General features: G+C 41.2%; 1 protein-coding gene across 13 annotated transcripts in view; it reads left to right on the top strand.

Annotated features, from left to right (window-relative positions):
• MEF2C (myocyte enhancer factor 2C) overlaps nt 1-12268 on the top strand; it is a 161736-nt gene that overhangs the window by 116336 nt on the left and 33132 nt on the right. For all 13 annotated transcript variants that reach the window (XM_019516904.1, XM_019516908.1, XM_019516911.1 and 10 more), the window contains exon 6: nt 881-928. In XM_019516904.1, coding sequence (XP_019372449.1) covers nt 881-928 — 48 coding nt within the window. The remainder of the gene's footprint in view (nt 1-880; nt 929-12268) is intronic.

A 12268-nucleotide genomic window follows, 5' to 3' on the forward strand; every position in this document is an offset into this window, starting at 1 on the left:
AAGTGTGGTCAAAGCAAGCCTGTCTTTTAGAAGTAAAATAGGCCTCTAATTACTGAAATCAACAGTCGAGAGGTTAAATGGAGGATTTGTGATTATTTATATATTCAAAAGATCATTGATGGGTAAATGTTAGTCCATCTCCAAGCTGGAATGTCTTGTTGGATAAGCAATCAGTTGCTTTCTATGCTTAGTGATATATAGGGTCACCTCTGATCAGGATAAATGAGGATTAGTCTCATTCTTCCTGGCCAAAGCAATGTCATCCTTAAGGATTTTGAGTTCCATTCAAGGACTCCAGTCCAAGGAAGAGTTAAAAAAAATCCTCAGAGCAACTGTGTGTGAAAGGGTTGAGAAATTTATAATCAACAATTAAGCAAATACATACTATAATTACATAATTTATAGTACCTTCACTGTTCACTGGCCTTTTCCAATAAAGTGGTATTTATCTTGTTTTTTCTAATTCAAATAAAATTAAAATAAATCTGCTTTACAAATGATTACGTATAGTCAGACTGAGTATAATTTTTTTTAATATTAGTGATTTTTCTTACACAATGGAAAGCTGAAAATCTACAGGCTATCAGCTATTGCATTTATTTTTAAGCTTGCCTGTCACCAATGAACAAACATGATAGCTGTTAAACCTTACTAGGGGCATTTAAAAATGTTTCAACTATGGACATGAACTAGTGGACACTAAAGTCACTTAGGAATGCTTGTAGGCTTAAGATCAGGCCATCTGTGAGTAGAAAGCTGGTTAGTATTGCTTAAAGTGCTTAACTTTTGTGGTTTGGGTTGGGGTTTTTTTTTGTTTCTATGTTTGTTTTTGGTTTTGGTTTCTTGTCATTCTCATTGTGACTTTTATTTAAAACCATAGGTGGCCTGATGGGTGGGGACCTCACAACCGGTGCAGGCACCAGTGCAGGTAAAAGGAAGATTACTCATATTAAATATTATAAATCAGTGGGGCACCAAAACAGATAGTTAGTATAGACTTAGTCTTTAAAAAATTGTATGTTTGGGATGACTTTTAAAGTGTTCAGCATTATCGTAGTTCTCTCAATTCAGTGGGAGTTTTACCATCAACTTCAAGGGGATCAGCATTAGGCTAGTGTTCAGCACCATTCAAAACCCCACCTCCTGAAAACCCCATGTAAAAATCTCTGGACGTCTTCATTTTCCGCTTAACATCAAGGATTTCAATAAAAATCTTTGGGCCCAGTGATTTAGCCCTTAGACAACCAAAAGTCCTAGTGAAAGTCAATTCTAATTGAAATCCTGACTCTTATTGTATATATTTCAGCGAAGTGTTTAAATACATGCTTCAGTTTAAGCACATGTAAACTGTCCCTGCTCAGCAAAATACCTTAGCATGTGCTTGAGTTAAGTACATGTTATTAGTACTCTTTTTGAGCTAAAAAGGTAACAGTGAGGAGCCAGAAGTGAACTGTCGCCTAATTTTAAGCATTTTCTTAATGCTTCATGGTATTGGTCCCTAAGAGACTAGGAGAATATTGGTTTATCCACTCACTGGCTGACTGGGAGCTATATGAAAGATTAGTAGGGAGATCCATGTTGTGTACCATAAACCAGAGATAGCAATAATTGGTGATATATACAGAAGCTGAACCCCTTGACCCTGTACTTTAGAGGGACTTACTCCTGGTACTTGAAACACTATTTCTTTTTGGGCTGCACTCTTCTCATCTTGCCTCAGATCACACACTTTCATTTTTCATTGTGTGCAGATGACTTGCAGATGTTTGTGTGATACATCTCTAGTAGAATTGAAACTGAGCATCACTGTAACCAAGAAACTTTCGACTAGTACTGCACCTTTCAGAGGTCATTTTATATTCACTTAGGACTAGAACTTACAAACAATAGAAACATAAGGCTTTTTGGTTGTCTCTCTTGTTTTCATAATACCCATACTAGAAAATGACAATTTCCTTAATTATCTTTTGTTATTCTTTGTAACACAGCTGAAAAAAGATTTGGTCTGTTGGTGTTTGCATGTTAGACCCTTCCTTGACAATTTACATGATAGAAGTTTTAGATTCTGCAGCAATGAAACAGGGAAAGGAAATTGATTGCCCTATTAATGGGCTCCCTCTACTGGCTTGCTAAGACATGCCATTGTAGTACAGCCATGGGCTTGTCTGTTGTTTTAGAAAGGTGCTGGGAATTAGTAAACACAATGTTTCTTTTAAATATATATATTTGTGCACACTAAAATAGAAGTTATTCTAAGTGTCCAGTTGTCTTTATCATTCTTTATGCTCTATAAAACCTGTGTGTTATCATACTCAGTTGGAGGACATATTCTTTTTACATGTATACTATTTCTCTTTGAAATAAGTGTAATGAAAAGGACAGAAAGAGGATAGAGAAAAATAGAGAATTTGAGTTGCTTATTGGCAATATTATACACTTGACTTTCAAGCAGTGTACCTTTGGAGTCATCAATTGATTTAGCTGTATATAAAACAGACATTACTAAGAATGCATCATAAATATTTAATTGTATGAATAGTCTTTGTTCTTTATCTAGTAAAACACCAATACAGTTATGCTTGTCATGCCTTAAATTCAAAGCAATAGGAGGGATTTGCTATAGTTATGAAGGAAGATGAGAGGTCATTATAAGGCCGAATCATCTGCCTCAGTAGCATCATTCAACAATGCCACTATTTTGGAAAGTTCTCTCTCTCTCTCTCTTTTAAGGGTACAGAAGAATAAACATCAAAAGTTCTCTTTGTTCAACACTTCTTGTAAGAAACAGAGACCCCTGTGTTTTTTCCATTTGGCTTCTTAGATGCTCATAGCATGATCATGTGGTTTAATCTGTTAGGGTTCATATTTTTCACCATATTATAACTTTATAAATTTGCATTTTTCTGCAGTATCTAAAAATAGCATATATTTGAAATAATACACTCCAATGAGAAGATTTGAGTTAAGAGTTCCATTTCAGTCACTACAAAAATGAAACAATTTTTTATTGTTAACACAAGGGCATCAGTTTCTGCATTACTTTAACAAATTACATGATAACTAGAAAATGGCAAACGGAATAAGCTACTTAGGTTAGGTAAGTCCATGTTTTGAAAACTGTTATTTTGTTGGTTTGAATTGTTCCAAGTAATAACCCTGAAATCATCCACAGTTTTACCTTGGGAGTCAACCCAAGACATAAATAGAACTGCAGAAAGCTGACTGCTTCTTTATTATCCTACACAACCAAATACCAGTAGTGGTATTTTTAACTAAAACCAAGGTTATCTCAGATTTGTTAGTGTAAATTTGTTCTTATTCCAACACTGGTTGGACAGTTGATATCATGTGACAGTAGCAACTGCCAACAAAATTAGTGTGAACTTCCCATTTTGTATAGTTGCTAAATTATAAATATAGCAGTGTCTTTGGTGCCATTCTCTTAAACCAGAGACCTTTGATTGAAAGAAAGAACAAGAGTTCTTTAGACCTAAATCAGTATGTTCTCAAACCACTTTTTAGTTACATCCTTCAGTTTAACCCATAGCTAACATGAAAACGAGGTGACATGCTACCTGGTAACATAGTAAAGTTTATGAAGTTATTTTAAGTTTTAAGGAGACCGTTATTCTTAGATGTAAACAATGTAAGTTATGGGTAACTTGACAAGAAGCAAATCATGTCCATTAGTTGTTTTTAGTACTGTTTGTTAATTAAGCTATAGTTTGACATCAATGTTGAAAGTCTGGTAAAATGATAAAGATTTCAAAAAATGGTTAACTGCTTTTTAAATCATAATGCTTCTGTTTATCTTGAAGGCCTTTCTTTGCAAGTATATGTTTGATCTTGTGGTTAGAACTATCTCTAAGGTTGGGTTGTATTTTGCAGTTTATTCCACAACGAGACCATTGGGTAATGAACACTTTTTTCCCTTTTTTTCTATTTAACTAGGAATATGTTGTGAAGGTATTTCAGCTCCATATTTTCTTGTATAAAACTGAATGAATCCACCTTAGTCAACAGACTTTCTTCAAGTTTACAGCCCAATAAATAATAGTAATAATTAGTTATAATAATAGCAAAAATAAAATAAAATCTTTAAAGACAGTCTAACATACTTAAAATGGACTCTAGTATTTTCCTCAAAAGTGTCATATTTATTTTGTTTCTATACTTTTCTGGAATTTTCTCTTCTGTCAGTTCCATTTATTCTCTACCATATTTCTTAAGCTACATGGCTAAATTGTCAAAATATTTAGAGATTTTAGGACCTGATTTTCAAATGGTACTAAGTACTTACCTTCTGTATGTGGCCTCTTTACAGTAACTCCACTTGGACATTAAATCATTAGTCACTAAAAAATTACTAGTAATTTCTAGAAACCTAGTTCCTTTTAAAAACTTATTCCAATAGTAATCTATAGATCATGAGGAGGCAGAGACTACTTAAGGAGGCATGCAGTACAATCCCTCTTCTGGAACTTAAATACAGTTTACCAATGGTCATCTCAGCTTTGGCCAGCTTGAGCCTGGGATCTCTCAGTCAGAACATGCTATGCTATACCATTCGGTATACTTTTCCTGGTCACATATTGACTGTGCTTGAATGCATTATATATTCTGTTTGTCTTTCAAACCAAATAGAAATGTGTGTAATAGTCATTTTTAATTTATAAGCCCTCAGGTGAGAAGAATTATGGGTGGCACCCTTTCAAAAATACAATTAAAGAATGATTTACAAAAAAAGAAACAATATTTCTAAAAATGCTGTGAGCTTTAGTGAGGGCAGTCAGGTTGGGATTTCCAAAGGCAACTAACTGTTTTGGTCTCCTTTGATATCAAACTAAAACAAATTTGTGATAAACAACACAAATCAAACAAATTATACAAAAATCCTTTAATCTTTCTCTCAGGATGTGCTTTGGTGTCTGTAAAGAGGAAGATAATTCATGGGCCATAAGTATGGATTATGTTCAAAATAAAAAGAAGAAGAATGCTTTTCAGTCAAAAGCTTGTATAATTTTTATCCTAGCTGTATACTTGGTCCAATAAAAAGCATCACCCAAACAAATTGTTGCCTCTTAAATAAATATATAAGAAACTACTATTATTAACACCATCCTTTATGTTCTGGTAGCATTTAGCATTCTATCTAGCAAGGTAGAATTCCTATTGTGCTAGGTGCTGTACATTTGCATAGCACATGGCAGTTCCTGTCACAACAATTTCACAATCTAAAAGAAAGAGCTTGCAAGTATTTATTATAAGATTCTGACATTTACCAGATCATGGTGGATCTTCAGTTCATTTAGGCCTGTGCCCAAGACCTTTTCATGCAATATTTAATTAACCAAATAATTTGGGAAATGTTGGGAAAATGCAATAACTGTTAGATTATTCTATTTCCCTTCTGATTTTTGAACATTCAAAGGGTTCTTCTTTAACTATGATTTTTTTTAATATAACTCAGATTTTCCAATTATCATTTGACTCCCAGAGATAAGTCTTACAACACTAAGATGTGCAGGGATGTGGGCACGCTAGATGGGAGAAATAGGCTGCAATTGGACCTAGACAGGTTACAGGGGTGGGTGGATGAGAACAGGATGGGTTTCAACACTGACAAGTGCAAGGTGATGCACCTGGGGAGGAAGAACCAGCACCATACCTACAGGCTGGGGAACTCCCTTCTCGTCAGTCCAGAGGCAGAAAAGGATCTTTGTGTCATCATTGATGCCAAGATAAACATGGGCCGGCAGTGTGGGGATGCAGTCGTGAAGGCCAACCATACCTTGTCATGCATCCACAGATGCATCTCAAGCAGGTCCAAGGAGGCGATCCTCCCCCTCTATGCGACACTGGTCAGGCCGCAGCTGAAGTACTGTGCCCAGTTCTGGGCACTGCACTTCAGGAGGGATGTGGACAACATGGAGAGGGTCCAGAGGAGGGCCACTCGCATGATCAGGGGCAGCACGGCAGGCCCTACAAGGAGAGGCTATGGGACCTGAACCTGTTCAGCCTCCAAAAGAGAAGGCTGAGCGGGGATCTAGTGGCCTGTTATAAGCTAGTCAGGGGGGATCAGCAGGCATTGGGGGAGTCCCTGTTCCCTTGAGCACTACCAGGAGTGACTAGAAATAACAGTCACAAGCTGGCAGAGGATAGGTTCAGACTAAACATCAGGAGGCGCTACTTCACTGTCAGGGCGACTAGGATCTGGAACCAACTTCCAAGTGAAGTGGTGCTGGCTGCTACCTTGGGAGTCTTTAAGAGAAGGCTAGACAAACACCTTGCTGGGGTCGTTTGACCCCAGTACTTTTTCATGCCAAGGCAGGGGGTCGGACTTGATGATCTGCTCAGGTCCCTTCTGACCCTACGAACTATGAAACTATGAAAATACCAGATATAGTGTGAATCATGTTCAGAGGCACATTAATGCACGAGCCCTTAGCGCCCCTGCCCTTGGGAAATGGCAGGTTTCCCCTTGCAGTCAGGCAGCATTCTAGACTGCAAGGGGTCCTGCTTGAGGCTGCCAGGAGCGGGACGCAGGGGATGGCTCATGCACATGCCGCACACATGTAGATGACTAGGAATACAGCTGTGCAGTGTGCAAGGCAGCTCCCTGCAGGTAAGTCTATGGAGGGAGAAGGGGAATTGGGGGGGTAACAGATTGAGGCCCCCACAGTGAGGGAGGGAGAGTGGGTGAGAAAGGGAGATTAGGAATACAGTTGCACAGTGTGCAGAGCAGCTCGCTGTAGGTAAGCCTATGGAAGGGGAATGGAGGAGGTAACAGATTGAGGCCCCCACGGTGAGGGAGAGGGGCAGGGCCTTGGGTTGGGGGTGCTGCCCAGCCAGGGCACTGCATGGGACTGGGACTGAGGCAGAAAATGGGATAGAGCCATGGGTGGAACATCGAGGAGGCATGTGGGATGGAGGGGCAACTCCCTGCTGCTGCACAACCCCCCAGGGGAAGCATAGGTAGGGGTGTGTGCTCCCCTAGATTTGTGTGCAGGATGGATGAAGGCTGCTCACTGTGGACTTGATGCTCTCTGCTCTGCTGCCTTTCCCTTGGGAGTCCTGTGCTGTCTGTGCGCCCCCTGCCCACACTGCAGCAGCGGGGCAGCAAGTTGTGTCTCCCACTGCCGGGAGGGCAGGGGGCGCATAGCTGGCACAGGGCCACTGGGGCAAGGGCAGCAGAGCGGAGAGCCCCAAGCCCACAGCGGACAGCCTGCTCCATTGGCCCCTCCCCCTGCTGACATCCAGCTCCCAGGGCCCAGCTGCAGGGGAGGAGTTGCATGATACATTCATGTTTATAATGGGGTGTAGGGGGCCTCCAATTTTCTGTTTGCCTAGGACCCCAGTAAATCTTAATCCACCAGTGCTCATGTTAGTTATAAGAACTGACAATGCTACATCTTGTTTGATAGGTGCAAGATTCAGAAAATCTTGCTCTTCAGAATTGCTGAAATTCAAACCTATATGAATTTTGTACAAGACCTATGTACTGTTTTAAGTCCCATTTGGTCCTTTTGCAGCTGATGCAATGTGTAAATATCATGTTAGTTTTTTTCAGAGAAGGGAATTTCACATTGCATGTGCAAGTGTTGAAGTGATACATTTTTACTTGTTCTCTGTCTTACGTTCTCTCTAATTCACAGTGTCTCAATATTTGTATTTATAAAAAAGATAGATTTGAAAAGATTGAAGGCAAAAAGTCCTATGATCATGAGTAATGAACAGTTATCTGAGTCATACAGATAAGCAGTTCCTTGGAAGCAGAATTTTAAAGACAAGCAGGATGGCTTTTGTTTATATATGACAAGCACTTTAAAATAGTCATTTAGGAATATATGCCCAAACAATAACTTGGAATTATTGGATGAAATCCTGGGTTCCATTGAAATTAGTGGGGTTTTTGCAAATGACTTCAGTGAGTCCAAGATTTTACCCATTGTATTTTCTGTACTGCCTGCACAGAAGGCATCATGCTGTCTTTTTCCACTGTATTCTGCAATCTCTATCTTTGTTCAGAGACAGAGAGAATATAAGGAAGCATTGCAAATCAGCAAACATCTGGGTTTCATGCTTACTCTTGAGTAATGAAAGAAATAGTTGATGCTTCCTGAATCTTGGAATGCAGCTATGCCTTTGCTCTGGGAACGAAAGCAAAAAATGAATTTAGCCTTTCAGAGCTGGGAGTACAAATCTTACAGTATAGCAGCATGTACATTGCACACATTCTTGACAATATTGAGCTCTTGCCCTTTATCTTTTAACATGATCCCCAATTAAAGTATTCAGGCTGTAGATTCCAGTTGTTGTCCATACATTTGCAAACTGATAACAGTGGAGTTGTTGCCCAGAGTTTCAAAAAAATCAAAAAGTTAGGGAAGGGTTAATAGCTACTTTGAACTCAAGTTTGTATCTTCTGGATTTTTAGAACTATTTTTAAAGGTTTTATCATCATATAGTATATACAAGTATATACCATACACTGTCCTTTTATGAGTACATTTATTCTAACAAAAATGTTGGAGAACTAGGAATATGTGATTTGTGATTAGAACATGTAATCAGAACATGATGTAAAACTACGTTTTTCATGTCTTCAGCAGTTATGCATATTACAAAAATATGTAATTTAACCAAAATGCCACTTACCACTGTTTATGAAAAATAAACCTTCACCAATATATTTAAAATATATTCTGGAAACTGAAAATTACATTTCCATATTTTACACTGACCTAAAATTTGAGGACCTGAAGAATGCTTTATACCCAAAGCTTGTCAAACATCTCTCCCAGCTAAGCAGTTGGTCCAATAACAGATGTCACAAAAAATACTTGCCTCTCATATACTTCCTGGGCCATCACAGCTGCAACAGCACTCCAATTCTACTGAAATTGGAGTTGATTCTTATCCTGAAATATTTTTCTTAAATGGTGTAGTATTATTTTGCCCCAAAAAGGACACTGATTTCAAATAGCTAAAGAAGTAAATGAGTTGTCCTGAGTTTTAAAAAGACTTTCAAGCAGTCATGTGTAGAAAAGTGCAAGAATAAAGTCTACAGATTCATGTTTTTCCCTTGATATATTATAGTTGCCAGTAATGTGTTTTCCCCATTATATAAATCTGTTTGATCCTTGTTGCGATTTAACACTCAAGGGCAGAAAGAAAAGAAAATGTAGCTTGTTAGTTGCATAGGAAGGACACAATTGCAACTCCCCATGTGTGAGTATGCAAAATGGAGAGATTGATTTATCGCATACTCAGATGTATACATGCTTAACCACTTTACTGGATAAGGAATTAATTTCTTATAGAAATTGGACAGGCAGATCCATGAGAATCTTATTTCTAAAACTAGATTTTAAAAGAGCTCATAATCATATTTCCAAGATGTTAACACCCACAGTTGGTAACATGTAGTCAAAAGAGCTCTTCCCCTTTTTAAGCACCGAAATAAGGACAGATTTCAGAATAGCTCCACACCCAACAGTTCTAACTGCTACTATCTGCCAGGATTTTGAGCACTGATTTATTTTCAGGCTTTGACCCTGGGGTGCCAGGATTTACATGTCTAGTGCTTACAGTAGCACTGTATTCCATAAAAGGCTGAAAGGACAGTGACATAGAAACCAAACAGGTTTACCCCTTGTTTTACATAGTACCCGTATCTCAACAAAGGCAGGACATGCCTGGCTGCTATCACCCAGCAAGGCCAAAGGTCCACCTGAGCCTTAGCAGCCACTGGGCTAACATGGTTAAGGTGCATCAGCTTTTATAGCCAACAGTACACAGAGGAGTGGTACAACTAGCATAACATTTAGCTGTCTTTAACTTCCTAATCTGCATGACAAAGGCCCCATTTACAGCTGTGTCAACAGGTGCTAGCTCAGTGATTCTCAGCCATGGTATAGTGTCACCTTGGGCTCCCTCAAAATCTCTGCAAAGGAACTGCAGCACCCGGCCCCTGTGTAGAGAGAGATTAAGATGTTTTGGGGCCCTGGGCAAGAAGAGGATGATGGGGGGGAGGATCTCCTCCACTCCCCACAGGACCTGGGCTCCAGCAGGAGGAGGAACCTCTTCCCTTCTTGGTGCTGCTGAAGCGGAGGTATGGACCTGGTTCTCACACACTCACTGGCAAGTATGGAGAACAATGTGGAGTAAGTGAGGGAAAGACTTATTTGCATGCTCATTTGCATAAGCTCAGTGTATGCAAAATGGGTATGCAAATTGATCTCCTTGTTTGCTTTGTATTGCTCACCATGGCTGCCCGGTGAGAGTGGGGTCAAAAAATGAATAACTATCATATACCCAGTACCACTATCCCCCCTCCCTCCCCCTCCAGGCAACCAGGCCCATTTGTTAATCTGCCTAGGCCCCTGTGCAAGGAAGTAAGTGCACCACTTGCTTCTCCTCCTGCACGGTACCCCAAACCTGCCCCAGCATCCTTTAGAGAACAGTTTACACAGCTGCCCTCAGCCGCCATGGTACCGGATGCTCTAAGCAGCATGCTTTGCCACAGGTGGGGAGAAGTAGGGCTGCTGCTGAGCCATGATTTTCAACCTAGCACACCCCCTCCCCTGGTCCTCACATACTACCAGGGCCAGAGGGAGGGGCTACAGAAGCAGGTGGTTCTGGTCCCCAACATGCAAGGAGCAGTTGTGGAGGCAGTGGCTGCATTTAGCACCTCAGGTACACACCAGGGATGAGGACCTTTCTCCTCCTAGACCTTATGTATTTTGTTCCCAACCCCCTTCACCTCTGATTCCCTAAGTACCCCCTGCAGGCCATGCGTGCAGCCCAGCATTTCATCCTGGCCACTTGCGTGCCCCTAGGGTCTACTCATTTCGGCCCCAGGAGAGCATCATCCTGACATAACTAACAGAAATTGGCCTGCCAGTTCCCATCAGTGACCTAAACCCAGGTGTGGGGAATCCAGGTGCTGCAGTGGGAGCAAGCATGCACAGGGCCCAGCAGAGCTGAGGATGTGTCCCTTTCAGTAGTCTGAAGAGGAGAACATCATATATCATGTCATATCATATAGTAATGCAATGCATTAATGCATGACTTAATCATATAATTGTAATGTTTACACTATAATATTCATACTATATTTATATTAGTTTTTTTTAAAATAGGGTGCCATAAAATTGTGAGATTTAGAAGAGTCCCTTCAGTCTAAAAATACTGAGAATCCTTGGGCTAGCCTTTGGCAAACTGGGGGGTGCAATTCAAACCCACATATCTACAGCTGCAACAAGATGTCTTAACCCAAGAGTGGGCAGTTAGTTTGGCTGGAGGGCTGCTTAACAAGTTCTCGTGAGCTGTTGAGGACCGCAAAGGTAGCCCTGCCCCTTGATGGTTGCCCTGCCCCCTGATCGCCATCTTGGGACTAGAAGTCCCTCCCCTAACCCCTTTGCCAACAGAAGTCCCTCCCTTTGTCCCCAGAAGTACGTCTTTTGGCAAGGCAGTTTGCCATCTTGGAATCAGAAAAAAACAAACTGTAATAAAAATCAAACATCTACAATAACATATTTTAATTTGATTTTAAAAAAAAATTGTCCTGATTTGTGTGCTTACATTGTATACACAGAGGTGACTGCATAACACAGGGGTGTGGGTGCATATATATGGTGGGTGGGCACATGAAACCCCCCCACTATAAACATGTACCCACTATTGCACACAGCCCCTGCCTACCAGCAGCAGCAGCAGGCAGCAAGCCCTCAGGGTGCTCATGGCCTGTGGCAGGCAGAGCTTCCCAGTGGCACACGGTCCCAGCAAGCCCTGGGATTGCACATGGCTGGGCTGCCAGCTTCATCACACAGGGCTCATGTGCCCATGCCCCATACCACCAAAGGATGCATCATATGATGAAGCCAGCAGTACAGATCATGGGGTTTAGCCAGAGCAACAGGGACAGGGGCAGATCCAGGCCAACTTCATAGCGTGGAGCTACCCACCATTCCCCATGACCTGTGCATGGCAGTGAACAGTGCTGAGCCACTGGCTATGTGATGTGGGGCTCTCCACAGAGGCACACGGCTCAGGCGGAGAACCCAGGAACTGCATACAAGCCTTGCAGAGCCCTACGCAATGGAGCCAGGTAGACTCTGTGCCCCCGCCAGTATGGACTCCCTGCTTCTCCTGCCCTGCCCTGGACCCTCACCACCTGCAGCCCTGGGACACCGTCACAGGCCCTATGTTCCATCCAGTTGCTAGTGCTCCTGCCCATTGCCCCTCCCTTCCCCCCCACCCACCT

The sequence above is a fragment of the Gavialis gangeticus genome, unplaced genomic scaffold (genome assembly GCF_001723915.1).
Source record: "Gavialis gangeticus isolate Ggan-Ray unplaced genomic scaffold, GavGan_comp1, whole genome shotgun sequence".
Taxonomy (NCBI): Eukaryota; Metazoa; Chordata; order Crocodylia; family Gavialidae; genus Gavialis; species Gavialis gangeticus.